Source organism: Oryza sativa, chromosome 11 (genome assembly GCF_034140825.1).
Source record: "Oryza sativa Japonica Group chromosome 11, ASM3414082v1".
Lineage (NCBI taxonomy): Eukaryota > Viridiplantae > Streptophyta > Magnoliopsida > Poales > Poaceae > Oryza > Oryza sativa.
This window is the reverse complement of record NC_089045.1, coordinates 29,809,161-29,834,121: the sequence shown is the minus strand read 5'-3', so window position 1 is coordinate 29,834,121 and position 24,961 is coordinate 29,809,161. Positions and strand designations below refer to the sequence as shown.

Genomic DNA, 24,961 nt, shown 5'->3' with positions numbered 1-24,961 from the left:
CCCGCACCGACCCCGCTTCGCCGTCGACCGCCTCTCCCTTTCTCAAGTCGCAGTCGCAGCCGTTGCCGCCTCCTTCTCCTGTGTCGTCCTCACCGGACCTCCTCGCAGAGAGGGGGGAAGCGAGAGAGAGATGAGGAAGGAGAGAAGAGGGGGAGAGAGATGAGCTGGCGTACTGATAGGCGGGGCCCATGTGGGGCCCACGCTGACTCACCCGCCACGTCAGACAAAACCGGGCTCAAAACCGCTAGAGGACCTCGAGCGAACGGTTTTGTTAGTTGAGGGACCTCAGGTATCTGGTTTTGCGGTTGGGGGACGATTTTGTAACTCGATGACAAGTTGAGGGACCTACGGTGTACTTTTCCCTAAGTTTTATGTGCGGCCCATCTTAGTTGGGCCCAAACATCGTTTGTTTTCAATCTTTCTGATCCGAATACTTTCTGTCGATCGGAATTGTTGAGGTTCATTATTAGGTGAGCGGCGGAGAAAACAAATCAAGTAGCAAATGCAAACAAACAGGATAAAATCAAGGATCAACGTGAATGCACTGCTTCATTCCGCTACTTCCCCGTCGCCGGATCGCGGTGGCCGTCGCATCGCTTCCGGTTGCTCGCGTGCACCACGGCCTGCATCCACCATATCCATCCATCAGATGATCAAAGCTGCCTGCTTGGTTGCTGATGATAACCAGTATATATATACTCCCTCCGTTTCTAAATATTTAACACCGTTAACTTTTTAGCACATGTTTAACCGTTCGTCTTATTAAAAAAATTTTATGAAATATATAAAACTATATATATACATATAAATGTATTTAACAATAAATTAAATGATAGGAAAAGAATTAATAATTACTTAAATTTTTTGAATTAAACGAACAGTCAAACATATTTTAAAAAGTCAACACCGAAATGGAGGGAGCATATGCAAATACGTACCAGGTACACGTCGCGGTGCATGGCGCGGTCGATGGCCTCCAGCGACGCCTCCCGGAACACGGCGGTCACCTGCTGCTGCTCCTCCTCCTCCGCCGACGCCGACGCCTCGTACATCAGCGGCACCTCCCGCCTCACCTTCGACCACAGCTCCAGCCGCTGCCCGATCATGTCCTGCACATCATCGTCGCACCCGAACCCGGGGTTCTTCTTCGCCGCTGTCGGCGGCAGCAGCCTCCGCGCCTCCTCCACCATGCTCACCATCGCCGGCGTCATGAACTCCGCCGCCACCTTCTCCGGCGAGCCCATGGCGGTGGCGCGCTGCATCTGGTGGCTCGACACCCACGAGCTGACGTAGGCCAGTCCCCTGCTCAGGCTGCTCACCATGGCGTCCACCTCCTTCTCCATGCCGTCCAGCTCGACGACGCCCAAGACCTGCCAGGCTCGCCGGACCTCCTCCCACTTACGCTGCAGCTGCTCCGTCGTCGTCGTCGTCGTTTTCTTCTCCAAGATGATGATCTCGCTCTCGACGAAGCCGGCCACGATCTCCAGCAGCTCGAACCGGACGATGTGTTGCAGCACCATGGACGACGTCGAGAGGAGGAGCACCTTGTTAGAGATAATGCAATCTCCTGTAATCTCTGTATGCACAAGACGAGAAAGCCGGTAGTTTGTTAACCTGATAAGGTTGTTAGAGCATTGTGGAGATTATGGATACCCCATACCCATACGGCATGTGTATCCGACTGAGTATGGGGCACCATGTATAGATAGAATATCTTCAAAGGGATTCGGGTTAAATTCCAAACTTATGTATCAAGGAAATACCCGAGATTCTAGTCGGTTACGATTGTATCTTATCTGTAACTACCTATTCCATTAGGGATATGGTCTATACTTTGTAATACGGACCCCTTCCCCTATATAAGGAGGGGTGCGGATGACTCTTGGGGCGACGATTTTTCTCTCAGATCATACGATCAATAATACACTGGGCGGATCAAACCCCGGACAGGAGTAGGGTATTACTTCGTATTAAGAAGGCCTGAACCGACAGGAGTAGGGTATTACTTCTTATTAAAAAGGCCTGAACCTGTATAAAATCCTTTGTCTTTCAACCCATCCACTTTTCCAACTTCATAGCCACCCCCTTTTAGTATTGCCGAAATCTTGTTTCGACAGTTGGCGCATCAGGTAGGGGTAGCGTCAAGTTTTTTCGCCGTCTAGTGCCATGGGTTTCGTCTTCGGCATCGACGACTTTGTCTTCCCTCCCGGACAGGCGTTCCGGTTCGGCAGCCTCGACTTTATCACCAACGACTTCGGCAAAATCTCTCTCCTCGACTCGGATTCGAACCAGTTAGGAAGAGGCTAGGTCTCAGCCCTGTTCGGTATCCCGAACGCAGCAGAGATCTACCCCAAAATCATCTCAACCGAGTTGGCCCCAAACCACTCGGACGAGATCCAATCTACTCCAACACGACCTGATCAAGACGATGGAAATTACCCCCCAATCCTGATGAAACTTCCCAACGACTTGGCTGCTGTGTTCGCCGCAAGGACGCCCTCTTCCCGTAGGCCTAGGCGGGATCCGGCCTCGGCCCCGATCCAGTCTGGTTCCAGGGAAGTTGGCGTCATCATCTAGCCTCTCGGCACGGTTTCGACGGAACAATTGGACGGCTACCTCAGCTCCCTCGGCGTCAACTCTCGACCAACGGAGATTGGGGAATACGACGACTTCGGCTACCACTACGACCACCGCAGCCTCGACGACTTCGACGAAAGCTATGAAGATAACTACACGCCCCTCTACTTCGGCATCTTCATGGCCGATAACGAGATGGAAGAACAACGTCAAGCCCGAGAAGCAGAAGAACAACGTGTGCGACAAGAAGCCGAACGTCGCCGACTGGAGGAGGAGCGCCAAGCACAAGAGCGAGAACGGCTGCAGCGTGAGCAACAGGAGCGCGAACGGGCTGCGAAGGAGGCTGAGGACCGGCGGCAGCGCGCCTTGGATGCCGAGCGACGAGCACGGGAACTCATCGGGCAGCAGGACGTTGAGGGGACCGCAGTTTTCCGCACCACCCAGCAAAACGCGGTTGCAGCGATCACCCTCCTTGACACCCTCCTCAAAGAAGATGCACTCAATCAGACCAATCACGTCGTCAACATCCTGAACCAGACCAAGACCATGATCGCCGCTTCGGTCCCGGTTAACTCCGCGAGCGTCCGCACGCCGACTAGCGGCCGAGTTCCGCCTCTTCAACCTCAAGATTACCACCAACCAAGCCTCAGCGTCGCCGGTGCGGGATCCAGTCGCAGGAGCAGGGATCATGGCGAAAGATCTGTTCACTCGCCTCCTGACCGACACAAGGAGCGTCGGGCTGAACGTCCCCACTCCCCACATCGCAGGCGTCCCGTCGATCTTCGCGAAACTATCAACCAGCGCCACGCGGCAAGAGGTCACATCCCCCACCATTCACTAGATCGTTACGATGACGACGTAGATGGAGTTGCTGCCTTCACAAGCGATCTGCGTCGAGTGGATTGGCCAGCCGGCTTCAAGACGACTAGAATCGAGAAATACGACGGCACCACAAACCTTGAATCTTGGCTCACCGTCTACAATCTCGCTATCCATGCAGCAGGAGGAGACAGCAAAGCCATGGCAAACTATCTGCCCGTGGCTCTAGCGGACTCCGCCCGGTCCTGGCTTCACGGGTTACCCCGTGGCACAATCGGATCTTGGGCCGAGCTTCGTGACCACTTCATCGCCAACTTCCAGGGTACTTTTGAACGCCTAGCACCCAATTTGATCTCTACAACGTTGTTCAGAAGTCCGGGGAATCTCTTCGAGATTACATCCGACGTTTTTCCGAGCAACGCAACAAGATCTCCAACATCACCGACGATGTCATCATCGCCGCCTTCACCAAAGGCATTCATCATGATCTCTTAGTCGGCAAGTTCGGTCGCAAGCCTCCCAGGACGGTCAAGCAGATGTTTGAAAAAGCCAATGAGTACACAAAAGCTGAAGATGCCGTCACCGCCTCCAAACAGTCGGGCACCACTAGGAAGCCGAAGAAAGACACGCTGACAGCAGGGGGGAGTGGAAGTACCAATCACAAGGACCGCAAGCGTAAGCCCGAGGAACTTGTGGCGACTACTACACCGTCCTCCCGACAGCATTCGCGAGTCAATACCTTCGACAAGATCATGAACTCTCAGTGTCCACATCATCCAAATTCAAATCATGTGGCCAAGGATTGCTTCGTCTACAAACAGTTCGCAGAGCAATACACCAAGAGCGCACGCAAGCCGACTGACGGAGATCAAAGCACGTCGAAGAAGAAGGATGATGAAGACGATGCCCCGACTGGTTTCCAAGACTCTCGCAAGGAACTCAATGATATCTTTGGTGGACCCCTAGCTTACGAATCCAAGCGAAAGCAAAAGCTGACTGAATAGGAGATTAATGCTGTTCTACCTGACACACCTTAATATCTTCGGTGGTCAGAAACAGCTATCAAGTTTGACCGCTCGGATCATCCTGACCGAGTGGTCCACCCGGGGCGGTACCCCCTGGTACTAGACCCAGTGGTTTGCAACGTCAAGCTCCGAAGATCTCTCATCGATGGTGGCAGCGCACTCAACATCCTTTTCACCAAAACCCTAGACGACATGCAAATCCTCGTGCGGAATTAAAGCCGAGTAATGCGCCCTTTCACGGAGTCATCCCCGGGCTATCTTCTACTCCACTCGGCCAGATCACTCTGCCGGTCACTTTCGGCACTCGGGAGAACTTTCGCACAGAGAACATCTGCTTCGAAGTCGCTGATTTCGAGACAGCATACCATGCTATTCTTGGGCGCCCGGCATTAGCCAAGTTCATGGCTGTCCCACACTATAGCTACATGATGATGAAGATGCCAGGTCCTCGAGGAGTCATATCCATGCGGAGCAACATCAAGCAAGCCGTCACTTGTGACAAGGAAAGCTGCGAGATGGCCCAGACCCGCGAGATTACACTCGCCCGAGAGGAAGTCTGACTGGCTGCATCTACATCAACCGAAGGAGAAGTGCCTGCGACCAAGATGACTAAGAGCGGAGAAGGCGATGTCAAGACCAAGAAAATTCCTCTAGACCCCTCTGATCCCACTAAGACTGCTGTGATAGGCGCTGAGTTAGATTGTAAATAGGAAAGCGCGCTCATCACCTTTCCTCAAAATAATAAAGATATCTTCACATAGAAACCATCTGATATGCCCGGTATTCCTAGATAGGTGATTGAGCACTCTTTACATGTTAAGGAAGACGCTAAACCTATCAAGCAACGACTCTGCCGCTTCGCACAGGACAGGAAGGATGCAATCAAGGAGGAATTAACCAAGCTATTAGCAGCAGGCTTCATCAAAGAAGTCCTACATCCCGACTGGCTGGCAAACCCGGTCCTGGTTCGGAAGAAAACGGGACAATGGCACATGTGTGTCGATTACACCGACCTCAACAAATCTTGCCCCAAAGATCAATTCGGGTTGCCTTGCATTGACCAGGTAGTCGACTCAACCGCCGGCTGCGAACTACTCAGTTTTTTGGATTGCTACTCAGGATATCATCAGATCCGACTGAAGGATTCCGACTGCTTAAAGACTTCATTCATCACGCCCTTCGGGGCCTACTGCTATATCACCATGTCTTTTGGATTGAAGAACGTAGGAGCGACATATCAACGCATGATCCAGAGATGCTTTTCAACTCAGATTAGTCGCAACGTAGAAGCTTATGTCGATGATGTGGTTGTCAAGACCAAGCAGAAGGACGATTTGATTGAGGATCTAGAAGAAACCTTTGCAATCATCCGCGCCTTCAGGATGAAATTAAACCCTGAAAAATGTATCTTCGGAGTACCATTAGGGAAGCTGCTTGGCTTTATGGTATCCCATAGGGGCATACAAGCCAACCCGGAGAAAATCTACGCCATCCTCAACATGAAACCGCCAAGCTCCCGGAAAGACGTTCAAAAGCTAACCGAGGGCATGGCGGCGCTCAGCCGGTTTGTCTCACGACTCGGCGAGCGGGGGATGCCCTTTTTCAAGCTGCTAAAGAAAACCGATAATTTTCAGTGGGGACCCAAAGCACAAAAAGCCTTTGAAGACTTCAAGAAACTTCTCACTACTCCACCGGTCTTAGCTTCATCACATCCGCAAGAGCCGCTGTTGTTATATGTGTTGGCAACTTCCCAGGTTGTAAGCACGGTCCTGGTTGTTGAGCGTGAGGAAGAAGGCCATGTTCAAAAAGTCCAACGACCAATCTATTTCGTCAGCGAGGATTTAGCTGACTCCAAGACAAGATATCCTCAGGTCCAAAAGTTGTTATATGGAGTCTTGATTACCATCAGGAAGTTATCTCACTACTTCCAAGGTCACTCGGTTACGGTGGTTATGTCGTTTCCACTCAGGGATATACTTCATAACCGCGAAGCAAATGGGCGGATCGCAAAGTGGGCCTTAGAGTTGATGTCTTTGGATCTATCTTTCAAGCCGCGGACTTCGATCAAGTCCCAAGCTCTAGCAGATTTTGTCGCCGAGTGGACCGAGTGCCAGGAAGACACACCTGTGGAGAAAATGGAGTATTGGACTATGCATTTTGACGGGTCGAAGAGGCTCTCAGGCACCGAAGCAGGAGTTGTTCTGATTTCCCCGACTGGAGAAAGACTGAGCTACGTGTTGTGGATACATTTTTCTGCGTCCCATAACGTGGCGGATATGAGGCGCTTCTTCATGGATTAAGGATTGCAATCTCCTTGGGAATTCGGCGTTTGATAGTGTGTGGAGATTCTCAGCTGGTTGTCAACCAGGTCATGAAAGAGTGGTCCTACCTTGTTAAGAATATGACCGCCTATCGGCAGGAGGTACGCAAGTTAGAAGATAAGTTCAACGGTCTTGAGCTAACCCATGTCCTTCGGCATAATAATGAGGCAGCCGACAGATTGGCTAATTTTGGTTCAAAGCGAGAAGCAGCTCCTTCCGACGTGTTCGTCGAGCATCTTTATGAGCCAACCATATTAAGGAAAGAAACAGTCGAGGCTATGGATGCTCAAGAAGTAAGTATGATTGAAGCCGATTGGAGAGAGCCCCTCATCAAATTTTTAACCAAACAAGAACTTCCTCAAGATAAAGATGAAGCTGAGCGGATCTCCAGACGCAGTAAACTATATGTTGTACATGAGACCGAGCTATACAAGAAAAGTCCATCAGGGATTCTGCAACGCTGTGTGTCTTTAGAAGAAGGAAGACAGTTGCTAAGAGACATACATTCAGGCATCTGTGGCAATCACGCTGCCGCACGAACCATTGTTGGCAAGGCCTATCGGCAGGGTTTTTTCTAGCCCACAGCTGTGTCCGACGCCGACAAAATTGTGTGAACATGTGAAGGTTGTCAATTCTTCGCCCGACAAACTCATCTACCAGCTCAGGAGTTGCAAACCATTCCATTATCTTGGCCGTTTGCGGTTTGGGGGCTCGACATGGTCGGCCCATTCAAGAAAGCTATCGGTGGTTATACTCATCTCTTTGTAGCGGTTGATAAACTCTCCAAGTGGATCGAAGCCAAACCAGTCATCACAATCACAGCAGACAAGGCTAGAGATTTCTTCATCAACATTGTGCACTGGTTCCGGGTACCCAATCGGATAATTACTGATAACGGCACTTAATTCACTGGTGGAGTATTTAAAGATTTCTGTGAAGACTTTGGCATCAAAATTTGTTACGCTTCCGTAGCGCATCCTATGAGCAATGGACAAGTTGAACGCGCCAATGGTATGGTACTTCAAGGAATAAAAGCACGAGTCTTCGACCGACTGCATCCCTATGCTGGCAAATGGGTAGAACAGCTGTCGTCTGTACTTTGGTCTCTGCGCACCACACCCAGTCGGGCTACTGGCCAGTCACTGTTCTTCCTGGTCTACGGTGCGGAAGCAGCTGCCAAGTGAGGTGGAATTTGAATCCTTACGATTTCGTAACTTCAGGGAGGAGCGCTACGGAGAAGACCGAGTGGATGATCTTAACCAACTAGAGGAAGCATGTGAAGCAACTTTAATCTAGTTGGCTCGGTATTTACAAGGGGTGCGACGTTATCACAACCGCAATGTTCGATCATGAGCCTTCTTAGTCAGAGACCTGGTTTTGAGAAAAATTCAAACTACACGCGATCGGCACAAGTTATCTCCCTTGTGGGAAGGACCGTTCATAATCTCTGAAGTTACTCGGCCAGGCTCTTATCGACTCAAGCGTGAGGACGGTACTCATGTTGACAACTCTTGGAATATTGAGCATCTCTGTCGCTTTTATGCGTAGGCATTACTTTTGTATTTTCCTCTCTGACTGCTAACATCAAGTTACTCCTTGAGTTATCGGTCGGGGGCTACTACAATAATAATGGAGTGTGATTCTTATCAATTCAATTTGCTTACTCGATTTATCATTGCCTTGTTTGATTTTTTGGCTTAGTCAATGAGGACTGAAAGTTTTAACTATTTTTGCAGGTTCTAGGCTCAATAAGGTTTGACAAAAACTTTTAAGAAATCAGGAGCTAAGTTTGAATCATCAAGAACAGCATAAATTCATCAGTATTGTACAAATTGTGCCTCCATCATCATCATTGAAAAAATACAATATTAATCAGTTTCAGTCTTTTCATCGTCAGAATTATTAGATCCAGTCGGCCTGAGGTCGTTGTCCTGGAATCTCTCAACAACATCAGTGGCTATCTTATCGGCAGCTTTTTGCGCATCATTGATGAGGTCAAGGGCAGCTTCTTCACTTATCTCGTCTGCAAAGCTGTCAACAGCATCAATGTCGATCTTCGGGTACAAGGACTTGGTCATCGCCAATGCAAGGCTCACACCCATACTTCCAGCCTCCTTGATGTTCTTAAAATATGTATCCGGAGCGATTCTCAGCTTGTCAAAGATTTCGGCAGCATTAAATGAGCTCGGACCATTACTATTGAAAAACATGGCTTGGACGAGTGGTGTAGCAGCATTGGCGACTTCATCTCTAGCTCCTTCAAGCCTCTTGATTTTGTTGACTAAGACATCGAATTAAGCCTGGGATTTGATTTTGCGATCTGTACGAGTAAGACTCACGTAAGCGAGAGGGCATGAAGATAAGAGTGGTTTTTGGAATTCTAGCTACAAGTACCTTCGACGTCTTTCAGAGCCGAGTCCCTCTGCTTGGTCAATTTGCCCTTGTCCTTTTCCAGAGCTTTGATTCGCTTTTCTAGCTCAGTGATCTTGACCGCTTGCACTGTTATATTCTCCGTTGGTTAATCACATACAGATACCAGCTTGAAACAAGTCGAACAGTTATAAAGGTTACCTTTGGATGAACCACTCAGTTCAAAATTGGAGTCTTGGAGCTCGGCGATTCGGTTCCTCAGATCATGTTCGGTCTTCCTGGCCAGCTCCTTGGTCTCGTGGAGTTGGGCTCTGGTCGTTTCCAGGGTTCCAAGGTGGGGAACAAGTTTCTCGAGGGCCGCAGTCTTGGCTTCATTTCGAAGATGGATTCTCTGCGTCACAGGATTGGATCAGTCTAGCAAAATAGCCGACAGGGTGAACATGGCAATATGCAAAAAACGTACATTTACGAGATGAGTGGCCTGATTAAGCGTTTTTGCGAGCAGGGATACTTCCTCGTCTTGTTTCTGTTTATTTATTACAATCCCTTGCGGTTGCTTTTCATCATCCCACCACTTAACCAGAATGGGTGGGCGAGAATCTTCAGCTGATTGAATCCGGAGGATTTCTTCTTCGTCGCCAATCATTGGACCTTTATTTATACATAGATAGTGGTCAAGCAATAGAAAGGAGTTCTTCGAAGGCAAAATGAATTAGGGAGTACTGATTACCTGTTATGATTCTCGGTTGAGGACGAGCAGACCCTTGCACCTTGTCGGATGAACCGAACTCCGGATCGGTGTTGGTGTTTTTTGGAGGAGGGCTGCTAGTTTTTGCCTCTGCTTCTGGGACATCTTTATTTTGCTCCGTACCCGACTGATTGCCAGTTGGGGGCTCCTGATCAACGTTGGCCTCAGCTTCGGCCGACTACCAGTTGGGGGCTCCTGATCAGCACCGACTCCAGCTTCGGCCAACTGGTTTCCAGTCGGGGGCTCGTTGCTGGTCTCTACATTGTCGGTTGCTGGTTGATTATCACCCGGGCGATCTTCGGCGGTCGGTCCGGTTTCCTTAGAGGGACCAGTCTCCGTGTCAGTCGGCTCAGGGTCTTTTCCAGAAGGATCTATGTCAGATGGCTTCCTACAAATTTTAGATATGCTATCAGTGCTACTTCAATAAGTGGATTACCAGCGATACAAGAGAAATGGACAAATGATTTGTACCTGGAGGACTTCCTGATTTTTGGCATGGGGCGACTGGATGTTTTCTTCTTCGGGTTAGCCTGCTTTGGTTGCTTTTCAATCGCCTCTTTGCTGCTGGCTTTTCCCACGTTGTCACCCTCGTCATCGCTAAGACTAGTTTTCTTTTCCGAGAGCCTGACTGGACGTCTGGCTTCAGATTGCTCGGCTGGGCAGTCAGCTGGATTTTTGGACTGCCACTTGCTTGACTAGTGTGTCGGCGAGGAGAGCGGCGTTGAGCAGTTGGAGGATCATATTTCATCAGGGAAAATTCCTATGCATGGTATTTCAAGTTCTCAGCCAACACCACAAAAGATAAAAAAGATATCGAAAAGGAAGCTGGAATATTTGATACATACCGCTGGAGGAGGGTTAAAGGCGTTATATGGTATCACTGGCAGCAGGTGCGAGTAGCTGACCACAATGTCGGTTGAAAAGATCTTGTACATCTTCTCCTTCATGATCTTGAACTCAAGGGACTCCGGATCTTCACGGTTGGGATCGTTTTTGCCGTCAAATTCAAAAGCAGTGCGAGACCTTTCCTTGATTGGCGCCAGTCGGCTCTTGATGAAGTGTCGAGTGATCTGTTCTCCTTGTAGACCTTGCTCCTTGAGTTTCAGCATGCGCTCCAACAGGATGAGCGCCTGGGCAGCTTCATCTCCCATAGGAAGCGAATTCCATGTGTCTTGGTACGTTGGAGGAAGGCACGAGTACTCGGGAAGTGCTGGCTCAGGATTTTGTACGTAGAACCAGTTTGCGTGCCAACCCTTGTTCGAGGTCTTGAAGGGCATGGAGAAGTATTTTTGGCTCAAGGTTCCCCTTAATTGAAAACCGGCTCCCCCGACAACGCACGGTTTGCTCTTGTTCGGTTGGAGCTTGAGGAAGAAGATATGACGTAATAGGGCAAAATGCGGTCTAATACCCAAAAAAGCCTCGCAAGCATGGACAAAATTGGCAATATGGACTATGGAATTGAGGTTTAGGTGATGCAAACTGATCCTATAAAACTCCAAAATCCCCCGAAAAAATCTTGAGGTTGGAAGAGAAAATCCACCGTAGAAGAAGTGAGAAAATACCACGACTTCATGTGTGTTAGGGGTTGGAAATGCTTCGCCGCACGCCGGACGCCACCCGATGATTTCCTTCGCCGGAAGAACACCGTGCGCCACCATTTCCTTCAAGTTTTCCTCCGTCACATCGGAGGGCGCCCACTGGCTCTCGAAGCTCTCTCTCTCTCCTCCGCCATGGGTGTGAATTGGATGATGCGATTTGGTTCGAGAAATGGCCGGGAATGGGAGGGAGACAGATGCGGTGGTCGCACGGAAGATTTTTGTGAAAGATCTGGCGAATGGATCGGAGGGAATTTGCGAACCCTAACTTTCGTCGGCGCAGCTTTGTACTGTAGCAGAAGATGGGGAAAGTGGCGAAAGTTTCGGCGGGGAAGACGAAGCGGCGCTCTGTTTTAGCGTTCATTTCGCTAGGGTATCGGGAGGTGCTAATGGGCCTGGACCCAAACATTGCTTTCAGCCCAATTTCATTATCAGCTTGGCTAGTTGTGATTCTTAGGGATTTAGGCATGTATTTTTGCTTTGGCAAAAGTTGCTCACGACAGAATAGTCCGATGCTGTTAAAATCCTTTTTGACGCAGTTAGATAATTCTTAGGAATTACTACAATGCAAATAAAAAGGTGCCCGACAAAAAAGTGTTATACTAATTTTGTTGGCTTTTTAGGCTACAAAGCTGTTCGGGTCTTATTGAGATGACTAGTTTTAAATGGTCATTCTCTCAGCATGTTATATGCTTATTTTAATCATGGCATGAGTCATAGCTTAGGCTATTTAGACTCATCGTTTGTCATGCTTTATACCACATTTGATGGATCTTTTTGAGAGTTTTTACTTGGAATTTTATCATATGTGTTTATTTATAGACCTTTAGAGTGTTTCTCACTCGGGCCTCTTTATATCTTCTTTTTTGGTGTATTAAGGCTAAAAGCAGTCGGCGGAAGGTTTATCAGATGCTGCATATGCTTAGCCATATAATTCATTGAGAGATTTGGTTGTAAAACTACTCGGGTGGATGTTTTGATGCGCTTTGACTATATGTTTAGTTTTTATTTAACTAATCACATAGTCGGGGGCTACACCTAATTAGGTGCATCTAGTTGATGCACCTGATTTTTTTATTTTTCAGCCCTTCACAGTCTTTGATTTCACTACTCGGGAGACCAAGCCAGAGGAAGTTGAGGCACTCGGATTGTTGTTTTGAATTACAAGAGAAGACTATCTCGTCGACTGTAAAGGTCTCAGAGGCTACTGTGGAGATTATGGATACCCTATACCCACACGGCATGTGTATCCGACTAGATATGGGGTACCATGTATAGATAGAATATCTTCAAAGGGACTCGGGTTAAATTCCAAACTTATGTATCAAGGAAATACCTGAGATCCTAGTCGGTTACGATTGTATCTTATCTGTAACTACCTATTCCGTTAGGGATATAGTCTATACTTTGTAATACGGACCCCTTCTCCTATATAAGGAGGGGTCCGGATGCCTCTTGGGGCGACGATTTTTCTCTCAGATCATACGATCAATAATACACTCGGCGGATCAAACCCCGGACAGGAGTAGGGTATTACTTCTTATTAAGAAGGCCTGAACCTGTATAAAATCCTTTGTCTTTCAACCCATTCACTTTTCCAGCTTGATAGCCATCCCCTTTTAGTATTGCCGAAATCTTGTTTCGACAAGCATGTATAGGAGATCCGGTTCCTCCCATCCATGACGCACATATATCTGTAAATGATCGCACGATTATGTGCTGAATTAACACGAACCGTCGTACCGACGACGTTACCTCTAGATAGAGTTTCCTTTCATGGTATCAAAGCTTTCCTAGCATGGCTAGTTCGTCCCCCACTGCATCCACAAATCCCGTCTTCGGCTTCATCATCACCGAAAAGCTGGCCAAGCAAAATTTTGCGATATGGTCGGCTCAGATGCTCGCGGCCGTCCGCGGCGCAAGCCTTGAGGGGCATATTGACGGCAAGACCGCAGTCCCTGTTGCCGAGATCGATGAAAAGCAGGGAGAGAAGGTTGTAAAGGTTGCGAATCCTGAGTACCAGAAGTGGTTCGCTGCAGATCAGCAACTGCTCGGCTACATCTTCTCATCTCTTTCACGGGAGATTCTTGGCTAGATCGCCGACTGTAGATCGGCGCTCCAGGCATGGGGTGCAATCGGGAGTATGTTCACCTCCCAGACACGCGCGCGCTCCCTCAACACCCGACTTGCTCTCCAAACAACGGTGAAAGGTACCATGTCTGTTTCAGAGTATTTTGGGAAGATGAAAGCCCTAGCTGATGAAGTAGCTGCAACTGGCAAGCGTCTAGATGAGGAAGATTTTATTGCTTATATCCTAAATGGCCTAGATGGGGAATTTGATTCGGTAGTTTCTGCTATTGGTATGAAAACTGAACCGATCTCTGTAATGGAAGTATATTCCCAAGTCCTGAATTTTGAGAACAGGCTAAAGCTCCGGCAAGAAGGCACAGCATCTGCACATGCAGCGAGTCGTGGCCGTGGGGGCTTCAACCCACGCGCTGGTGGCTTCTCCGGCGGCGGCGGTGGCGGCCCTGGGCGTGGTCGCGGTGCTCCTACTGGTGGCGCCAACTTTCCTGGAGGCAACGGCGGCGGCGGCAACAGCCGTGGCCGTGGCTACACTCCTGCGCGCAACCGAGGAAATCAGCAACGTGTTGATCCGAGGCCCATCTGTCAAGTGTGCTATAAGCGCGGGCATGTCGCTGCTAAATGTTGGCATCGTTTTGATGAGAATTATGTACCTGATGAAAGACATGTAGCAGCTGCAGCTCAAGCCGCCTACGCCGTCGACACAAATTGGTACATTGATTCTGGGGCGACTGATCACATCACGAGTGAGTTGGACAAACTCACCGTTAGAGAGAAGTACAAGGGGACCGAGAAGATTCACACTGCTAATGGTGTGGGTATGCAAATTAAACATATTGGTCATGCTTTAGTTCATACCCCTGATAATCACACATTACATCTAAAGAATGTTCTTCATGTTCCTCATGCTACAAAAAATCTTATTTCTGCATCTCGCCTTGCTGAAGATAATTATGTCTTTCTTGAGATTCACTCTAAATATTTTTTGGTTAAGGACCGAGCCATGAGGAACATAATTCTTAAAGGGCGGTGTCGAAAGGGCCTCTATCCTTTTCCTTCCGAAGATGCTAAGTATGTCTGCAGTGTTGCACCATCTTTTGCAAGATGGCATAGTCGTCTTAGTCATCCAACTACTCCTATTGTCTCAAGAGTAGTTAATCAGAATAAATTGCCATGTCAGAAGTCTCATAGTGAGTCTGTATGTGATGCTTGTCAAAAGGCTAAAAGCCATCAATTACCTTATTCTAGATCTACTAGTGTATCCACTCGTCCTTTGGAACTTGTTTATTCAGATGTTTGGGGTACTGCTCCTAGTTCTGTAGGAGGAAATAAATTCTATGTCAGTTTTATTGATGATTTTAGTAAGTTTACATGGGTTTATTCTCTTAAACATAAATCCGATGTGTTCCAAAAATTTCATGAGTTCCAAGCTCTTGTTGAACGTCTCCTTGGACACAAGATTATCACAATGCAGAAAGATTGGGGTGGAGAGTATCAAAAACTTCACTCATTTTTTGATAAAATTGGGATATCCCATCATGTTTCTTGTCCGTATGCTCATCAACAGAATAGCTCAGCTGAACGCAAACATAGGCATATTGTTGAGGTTGGACTAGCCCTCCTAGCTCATGCATCTATGCCTTTAAAATTATGGGATGAAGTATTTTATACTGCGGCATATCTTATTAATAGGACCCCCAACAAAGTCATCAAGTTTGAGACACCTCTAGAACGACTATTTAAACAACTACCCAATTATTCTCTTCTTAGAGTGTTTGGTTGTGCTTGTTGGCCGAACCTTCGTCCTTATAACAATCACAAGTTGCAATTTCGCTCTAAGCAATGTGTCTTTCTGGACTATAGCCACTTACATAAAGGTTTTAAGTGCCTTGATGTGTCTACTGGCCGTGTCTATATTTCTCGTGATGTAATCTTTGATGAAAATGTTTTCTCTTTCTCCACTCTACATGAAAATTCTGGTGCTCGCCTCCGCTCAGAAATTTCCTTGTTACCATCATCCCTTCTTCCTCTTAGCCACTCAGGGGGAGAACAAAGCACTGATCATATGTCTCATTTGCATACTAATACTGTTCCTGGAGAAATTGCTGCAGAAAATATTGTCTCAGGTACATATGGCTGGGTGGATGAAGCAATTGATCAGGAGCAGGAAGAAAATCAGCAGCAGCAACATTCAGCGCAGCAACAGCAGCAGTCGGAGCAGCCGTCGGCCTCCGGATCTCCGGGTGTGTGTCACGCCCCGAACTAGTCCTGACCGGAACTAGCCCGTGACGCTCTAAATTAACCTGTTACTCGATACCAGTCCCAGGAAACAGTGCTGGTATCACAGGGAGACAGAATATCACAGCAACAGAGGTCTCTTTATTATAGAGTAGAAGTACAGTCATGTTGGGCTGCGGACAGACCCCGAGCTCACAACCGCATTACAAAAGGAAAGCGGAAGCCAGGACTTGGACCAATCATCACAGGCGCGACTTGGGAACTAGGCCGAAACCCTAAAACTCATCGTAGCCGGCTTGCTCCTGGAAGAACTCCTCGTCAGCAGGATCCGCTTCATCTTCTTCAGCAACTGGGGGGATTATTTATATAGAGCAAGGGTGAGTACGGGAGTACTCAGCAAGTCAGGGGAATTATGTGTTTAATGCAGGCTTCAAGGAAAGGCTGTTGTTTTCGTAATTGATTTTGTTTGAACTCTTTTCTAAAAAGTCTAAGTGAGTGCTTCTCAAACGACACGGATGAGACAGTGCGTCTCGTCCGGTCGGAGTATGTGCAATGTATCAGTCTTTAGATTCTTGAAACAGGGTTGGCACCCGGCCAACAGCTTTTCAAACGGCCACCCGGGCCAACAACTTTTCAAACGGCCACCCGGGCCAACAATTTTTCAAACGGCCACCCAGGCCTAGCTGATCCCGTCAGCTGCTGATTTTTCAAACATCGAACCCATTTTCACAATAGCAATTTCACAAGCAGTAGTCAAACAAAACTACGCTAGGAATCACCTCACATCCGCCCATGACCGTGGGCACGGCTGTTCGAACAGTTTGTTAACCTCTGCAGAGGGGGTACACTTTACCCACACGACATTACTAACCCGGATCATCCAGCCCGTGGGGATCAGCCACGTCGGGAGACCTCCAAGCTTTCATGACAAGGCATTTCGAAAGCCGATACAGGTTTACCATATGCCGACGAGAGGGGTCCCAGACCAACAATAGGTTAGGTCTCAGACCATACTGTGCCAGGAAGCCTAGGGGTCCTCCCCGACACCACCCCGGCGAATCCACATGTCTCTCGGCATCAAGGCTCCCCTGATAAGCTAGTTACTCAGCCAGGGGTGTCCCATTCCACCCATGTGGTCGTACTCGTCTTATGTTTGGATGAAATTCCAAGGAATCGGTCCTTAAGTGCGAGAGCGGGAAACCGTACACCCGGTACGTTCCCCGGTCCGCGGTTTTGGAAATTCAATTAGTTCGCAAGCACCGACCCAGGTGTCGGGTTTTCCAAGTCTTTTGTAAAACTCCAGTTTTACCCAAGTTGTTACTCAGATTTTAAGTTTGAAGGCGACCGTCGATACTCGCACAGAGTGCACAAATATCGAGGTGCAACTGGGTGGTTACAAGGGGACATAGTATGGCAATTAACAATGGAAGGATCAAATGCAACAAGTTAGGTAAGTCCGCCAATCTGTCTTGCAGATGGGACAAAATATGTAGTGCGATCCTATCAATGCATAATATTTTGCAGGCAATATAATTAAATTTCAAATATTGGCTCAAGATGTTCAAAGGTGGCTTGCCTTGCTCGAGATCTGGAGCTTGATCCTCGAAATCCTCGCACTGCGGGTCTTCGGGCTCCGAAACTACACGCGAAACGGGACAACTCAACAAACGGCGAAAATAAAGCCCTATTAATGACCTCTAAGCGTGCCATTAGATAGATCTCGAGATTTGGGGAATTTTGGAAGTTGAACGGAGTCAAACGGAATTACGGTTGGGAAGATATGGAATTTCTAAGATTATTGGATTTTTGGTCTAAAGGAAAAGGATTTAATCCTTTTTGAAAAAGAAAAGAAAAGAAAGAACAGAGGGATGGAAATTAGACTTTTCCTTGGGCGGCTAAGGCGCGGCCCAAGGGAATTGGAGCGGCTCGGCCGAGCTTAACGGGCCGGCCGGCCCAAGACGGCCCAAGCGCGCGCGCGCGCGGGAGGGAGGAGAGAGAGTCCGGTGGATCGGGCTCACCACGCGCGGTCCCGGGTGGGACCCGCTTGTCAGCGGCTCGGCTCACCGTGCGGAGGGAGTACGTGGCTCATGCGCGCGGGCGGGGGAAGGACGCGGTGCACGCGCGCGGTCCGTGGTGGACGCAGGTCTAGGCTGAGCTGGTGCCGACGTGGCGACTACGTGGCGGCCACGTGGGCTGGCGGGAGGTAGACGATGACCCGGCCGCGAATGGACGGCGGGCGGCGGCGGCGAGCGGCGGAGCGAACCACGGTGATATGGGCAACAGCGAGCACACCGGGCGGTTGCACGTGACAAGGGGAGGCGAGCCAACGGCTCGGATTCGCCGGAGGTTGCTCGACGGCGGCGGATTGCGGCGGCGGCAACCGGTGGCGGGAGAAGAGGGAAACGGCGACGAGGTCACGAGAGGTCGATTCCCGGCGGTAAGAGCATCTACGCGGCTTCGGGAACGCGCCGCTAGCGTCGGATTGGGCGGAACTACGCCGAGCGAGGCCGGCGACGAGCGGGTGCTACGGAGCTCGGGCAGCGACGGCGGCGAGCACACGGCGAGCGACGGCAACGGTCGGGGTGGCGCCGGCTAACTACGGGGAGGCTACTCAAGCTACTACCGAAAGCTAGGGGGAGGAGATGGAGCGAGGAGGAAGAACGGAGAGAGGCACTACCGTGCGGAGGAGGGGCGCTGTGACGAGAGGCCGATGGCGCGGGAGTGATCTCTCCGGCCTCGGGCCGGGGAAGAGGAAGAAGAGGGCGCGGCCGAAGTCCCCTTCCGCGTCCTTGAACGCACCGGCTCTCCCGGCGCTCGGCGAAGGACGGCGGAGGCGAGACAGAGCACGGGGGCGGCGGTAACGGTGAGGAGGCGAATGGGAGAGGGAAAGAAGGGAGGGGGAAGACGGGTTTAAATGGGCGGCAATGTCGGTTTGGGAGAGAGGAACCGACATGGGCGGTCAAACCGGCGAGCTGGCGCTCCGGCTAGCGTCCAAAGCGGCGACAGGAGGTGACGCCGGCGAGAGGGGAAAAAGGGAGGAAAGGGGAAAAGGAGGGAGAGAAAGGGGGCTCGCCCCTTTGCCGAATCGGGAAAAGGAGAAGGGAGCGGGGCGACGCGGCAGAGGGAAAGGAGAGCTCGGCCTCCGTCCCTTGGCGGCTTGCGCGCGGAGTGGCGGGGGCCGGGCGATGACGACGGCGATGACGGTGGGATGGTTTGGAGCGGCGCGACGACACAGGCGACAGGCGCGGGCTGGCGCGGCAGAGGGTGACGGCGGCGGCGACCAGGCGGTCGGCCACTCGGCACGCGCGCGCGGGAAACAACGGGCGGCGTCCGCGCGGGCGCGCGCACGCGAACACGGCGCGCGGGCGCGCGCACGCGACCGGCTTTGCGAGCGGGTAGCTCGCGCGAGAGGAGGGGGGCGCTCGGCGCGGGCGACTCCCGCGCACGCGCACGCGGCGCGCGGGCGGAGCGGAGGGGAACGGAGAGAGAGGCGCTCGGCGCGGCTCTCGCACGTGCGAGCAGCGAGCGGGGGGGGAGCGCGCCGGGGAAAAAGAGAGAGAAAGAGAGAGAGAGAGCGCCCGGAAGAGAGGGCCGGGGGAGAGAGAGATGGGCCGAGCGAGATTCGGCCCTTCGACCTCGGGGGAGGAAAAATAGACTTTTGCGGAGGAATTTGATTGGAAGGATTTGGACTCGGAATTGAACTCGACGGTAGATCGGGGATTGAGATCTTGAGATGGCACGGACACTAGACAACAAGCAAAGAAACAAATTTCGCAATTAGGGTTTTTAAGAGATAATTTTCCCGCTAGGCGCCACGACGGAACGGGCGCTACAGTGTGTTTGGTTGCAAGGCACACTTTGCCACAGTTTGCCACGTCTAAGATTAGGCAAATTTGACAGGTGTTTGGTTGTAGCCACAGTTGTGGCAAGATTCCCCTCCAATAAATTAGGTCCCACGTGTCAATGGCTTAAAAAAGTGTGGCAAGATTCTCTTAGGTTTAGTAAGTTGTGGCTAACAATTTAATCATCTCACCTTAGACAAAGTGTGGCAATTTTTGTTGGCAAGTAATGGTAAAGTGTGGCTGGGAACCAAACAGCCCCGTCTCCGGCTCGCACTAGTACTGCCTCCAGTCAGCCGGGATCTGCCACGTCGCCGCATGTGCATGCGTCAGATGCTAGTGCGGGGCGCACTGCTGATGGGACACGAAATGAATCAGGTACTAATCAAACCGAGACTGACACCATTTTATATCAGATTGATGCAGCAGCGCCCGAGGGACTGACGGGACCAGGACCAGTGAGGCCACACACTCGTCTTCGGAGTGGCATTCGAAAGAGAAGGTATATACAGATGGTAATGTTAAGTAGTCAGGTTTTACTTTATCTGGTGAACCACAGTCTTTAGATGAGGCTTTTACTAATAAAAATTAGAAAGAAGCTATGAATGCAGAATATCACGCACTAATTAAAAATCAAACAAGGCACTTAGTATCTCCACAGGCAGGGAGGAATGTCATTGACTGTAAGTGGGTATACAAAGTGAAAAGAAAGGCTGACGGAAGCTTGGACAGGTATAAAGCTAGATTGGTTGCCAAAGGCTTCAAACAAAGGTATGGAATAGACTATGAGGACACCTTCTGTCCTGTAGTCAAAGCTACTACTATTCGAACTATTTTGTCTATTGTTGTATCCAGAGGTTGGAGCCTGCGTCAACTATATGTCCAGAATGCTTTTTTTCATGGAGTACTTGAAGAGGAAGTATATATGAAACAACCTCCAGGGTATGAAGATCCTAAATTTCCAAACCATATATGCAAGTTAGATAAGGTTTTATATGGTTTAAAACAAGCTCCCAGAGCTTGGTACTCAAGGTTAAGTACAAAACTGCATGAACTTGGTTTTATATCCTCAAAGGCAGATACATCTCTCTTTTTCTATAGTAAGGACCTGTAACTGTCTTTGTGCTCATTTATATTGATGATATCATAGTAGCTAGTTCTACTTCTAGTGCCACAACAGCATTGCTGCAGGATCTCACCAAGGAGTTTGCCTTAAAGGATCTAGAAGAGTTACATTACTTCCTAGGCATAGAAGTAAACAAGACAAGTGATGGGATAATGCTGACACAGGAAAAATATGCATCTGATATTCTTCGGCGTGTAGGAATGCAGGACTGTAAACCAGTAAGTACTCCTTTGCTAGCATCAGAAAAATTGTTAGTTCATGAAGGCACTTTGCTAGGACAAAAAGATACAACACAGTACAGGAGTATAGTTGGAGCCTTACCATATCTGACTCTTACTAGACCAGATATTTCATTCTCAGTAAATAAGGTATGCCAGTTTTTACATTCTCCAACTACAGTTCACTGGACAGTAGTCAAGAGGATCTTAAGATATCTTAAGTATACAGTGAATTGTGGACTAAGAATCAGTAAATCCTCCTCTTTGCTTGTTAGTGGTTTTTGTGATGCAGACTGGGCAGGATGTTTGGATGACAGGCGATCTACTGGAGGATTTGCAGTCTTTCTTGGCTCTAACCTAGTGTCATGGAGTGCAAGAAAGCAAACAACAGTGTCAAGATCAAGTACAGAAGCAGAGTACAAGGCATTGGCTGATACAAAAGCTGAAATCATGTGGCTCCAAACTTTGCTGTATGAGATTGGCATAGAAACGCCAAAGGCTGCAAAGGTCTGGTGTGACAATGTTGGAGCTAAGTATCTTTCTGTAAATCCTATGTTTCATGCTCGTACTAAACATATAGAAGTTGACTATTACATTGTTCGAGAAAGAGTTTCTAGAAAGCTACTTGAGATAGAATATATTTCATCCAAGGATCAAATAGCATATGGTTTCACAAAGTCATTGACTGTCAGGCCATTCGAAGTGTTCAAGAGCAATCTCAACATAGATTGTTTAGATTGAGGGAGAGTGTTAAAGATAATGCAATCTCCCGTAATCTCTGTATGCACAAGATGAGGAGGCCGGTAGTTTGTTAACCTGATAAGGTTGTTAGAGCATGTATAGGAGATCCGGTTCCTCCCATCCATGACGCATATATTTCTGTAAATGATCGCACGATTATGTGCTGAATTAACACGAACCGTCGCACCGACGACGTTACCTCTAGATTGAGTTTCCTTTCACACCTCCTCCGGCCTTTGGACGAACACACCACGCCCAACGATGGATATCGCTGCGGCATCCGGGGCGCGGCGGTAGGAGTAGCCGACGTCGAGCAGCCGCTGCTCGTGACGACGATGACAATGGTGGCCGTGGTGGTCACAGACGGTTGCGGCGTCGCAGTAGCCGCACTCCAAAGATGACACCGACGCAGCAGGCAGGTGCAGATGGATGATGAAGCTCTTCACCTCGCCGGCGTAGAGGACGCCGACGACGACCTCACCGGACGCCCCGCCGCACGCGACGCGGCTCTCGTAGCCGCCGGAGTCGATGCGCTCTATCCGCGCGCCGCTTAGCTCGGCGACCCTGACACTGACGCGCGTGTCGACAGCGGCGACGGTCTTGAGCCCGCCGAGGCACACGGCGAGGGCGCCGGCGATCTTGTCCATGTTCTCATCGTCGACGAAGGAGTAGGTGCCGCGCGATTCTTGCGCGATGTAGAGCAGCGCCTCCGAGCTGTGCGCCGCGCCCAAGCCGAAGGTGTGCACGGGGTACTTGCCGACGGCGCCATTGATGACGTCACGGCTCCACCTGAACCCGCTCGTGTCGTCGCCGTCCGTCAGGAGGAGAATGAACCCTACGCGGTTCCGGCTGTCACCGGGCCGACAATCCAATACCTGTGAATGATTAGATTGATCAGATTGTTAGTTTAATCCTTCAATTAAATCAAGAGATTTATCACTGTGACAATGTTCAAAACGTCGAGTAAAGAAGAAGATAAATTTTACGGTTCCCGTGATATATAGAGACCGAAGGTGCCAAGTTTTACAATAAAACCTACTGGCCGTCTGGCCGGTATATTTTCGATGATGGTAAAATTATCCAAAGAAAAACGAATGGAGGTAGTATACTTCCTTCGTCTCAAATTATAAGACATATATTTTTTACACGTTTTTTAACAATGTACTTTGACCATTAATTTATCCTATTTTATGTTCCTAACAAATATAAAATTAACGTCACATGAAAATATTTTAATATATAAATCTAGTGATATAAGATATATAATACGTAGTAGCATATATACGGTTTAGTATGATTAAAGTTATCGAGTTTGATGTTCCTTAAAAAAAGGACACACCATAATTTAGGACGAAGGGAGGGAGTATATGCATACCCTGATGGCCTCCTCCAGGGCTGGCATAAGTGCAGTGCCTCCGCGGCCCTCGAGCCAGTCAACTTTCTTTTCAGCAATTCTCCGACCATTACCGGAGATGTCCAATAAACCAGTGCTATATTCTTTGACAGGTCGATCGTTAAACGCCACGATGGAGAGACGATCTCCGTCTTCAAGTTTCCTGATGATGAACTTCATGGCGTCCTTCAGCACATCCAGCCTCGACGGGGGCTTGTTCTTCTTGAAGTCGGAGGAAGCCATTGCCGGATCACCCATGCTGCCGCTGACATCGAGCACCTCGACGACGTCTATGGGGACATGGCCCTTGAGATCTGCCATTGGTGGTGCCTCGACGCGCAGTAACACCCGAAAGTCCTTGTTCGTGTGGTCTCGTGGGATTGTGGGGAACATGGTTGTGGTGCTCACTTTCACTGGATCTGCACTCATGGCCTGCATAGAGACGATTATTGTTGGTGGTTAAAATTAGAGGATTTTTACGGTACAATATACTGCTAGTATATTCTGCAAGTATATATGATCTAACGATGTAGATTGATTTAATTTTTTATTTAATTAGATTGCAGTATAAAGTTTGAAAGGGTAATTTTGTCTTTTCTTCGTTATTCTATCATCAAATCGTGCTATCGTCACGTGCTTTGTCATCAAATGACGCTCAGGATGCTCCTCCCCTAGTGCACGATAAGATACATAACCGGGTACTCTCAATTAGATTCAATTTGAACCAAAAATTACTAAAGTGTTGTTTTATTTTCTATTAAATTCCTAATATACCCTTTTATATACTGTCAGTATATACTGAGTCAGTATATACTGTTAGTATATTGTACCGTAAAAGTTCTCTAAAATTATGTTATTAGTTGTCAGTTTCAACGGGACAGAGATCGACTCGTGGTCTGCGTATCATGAATGTGTGCGAAATTGTCAGCTGATTTTTTTTCTTGGCGATAATGTTTGGATGTTTTTGGAATTTTTCTTATCAAACTATTTAGGCGAACGATTATTTTCAACTAATTCCTTTCCAAAATGTACGGTATGGTACTCTGGCCCATTTCAAAATATATCCATGGCTATTGGCTAATGATCAATTTTTTTTCTATTTCCTTGTCCAATATATACAAATATAATGACATTTTCTCCATCTTTTGTACCACATTTATTTTCCCATCTTTCTTTCTGTTAACACCTACAATGAATGTATCCTCTTTTATTCCCGAAGGCCGAGGTCATCCCTCTTTGCATATATGGTTAGGTCATCCCTCTTTGCATATATGGTTAAATGACTTCCTTAAATTCATGTACTGCTTGACCAAGATATGGTTTTTAAGAAAATTGGAGGAATATAATACTACCATACTGCAAATTAAGTTAAGAAACAAAAACAAAATAGGGTAGGTGATAATCAGACCTCTTGGAGCAGTAGCGTGGAGAATAGGCACACCAACAGAGGCTACAACTAAAGCCGCCCTGCCTCGGATCGAAGACATCCCCTCGAGGTGTAAAAAACCAGCTCCATATCTGTAATGTAATTGAGTGTTATTTGTGATTCTTGTGTTCAATTGACGGAAATGTTATAGCTAATATATAGGCCAGCTACAATAGCCTCTCCACACCTTGAGCACTTTGATAATATATTAAAGGGTAATTCAATTGATAAAGACCTTGCTTCCAAGTGGTTAAACCAAGTCAACTTTACCATTCGGTCTATACATATAAGAAGGTAGGGAAATAGTTAGTCCACATACTTTGACGTCATATAACAACTGTACATATAATTTATTCTGCATATAGGTTAAATATTTATGAAAAATTTAAAAAAGAAAACAAAACTATATATTGTGGTACATATTCCTCCATAGATACAAG

The 24,961-nt window shown here is 48.5% G+C and overlaps 1 protein-coding gene and 1 non-coding gene across 2 annotated transcripts; one reads left to right on the top strand and one right to left on the bottom strand.

Moving 5' to 3' along the window:
- Nucleotides 1–557: 557 nt before the first annotated feature.
- On the bottom strand, nucleotides 558–23,519 carry LOC107276951 (uncharacterized). Its single transcript, XM_015760891.3, has 5 exons — nucleotides 23,078–23,519; nucleotides 21,925–22,577; nucleotides 2,611–2,638; nucleotides 939–1,544; nucleotides 558–623 (listed from the first exon to the last, which is right to left on the bottom strand). The coding sequence occupies exons 1-5, from the start codon at nucleotides 23,486–23,488 to the stop codon at nucleotides 558–560; spliced, it is 1,764 nt and encodes a 587-aa protein (XP_015616377.2). The 5' UTR covers nucleotides 23,489–23,519.
- LOC112937245 (small nucleolar RNA Z247) lies at nucleotides 13,737–13,875 on the top strand. The gene has a single exon (XR_003239760.1). It is a non-coding gene; the product is annotated as a small nucleolar RNA Z247 (small nucleolar RNA).
- Nucleotides 23,520–24,961: the final 1,442 nt, after the last annotated feature.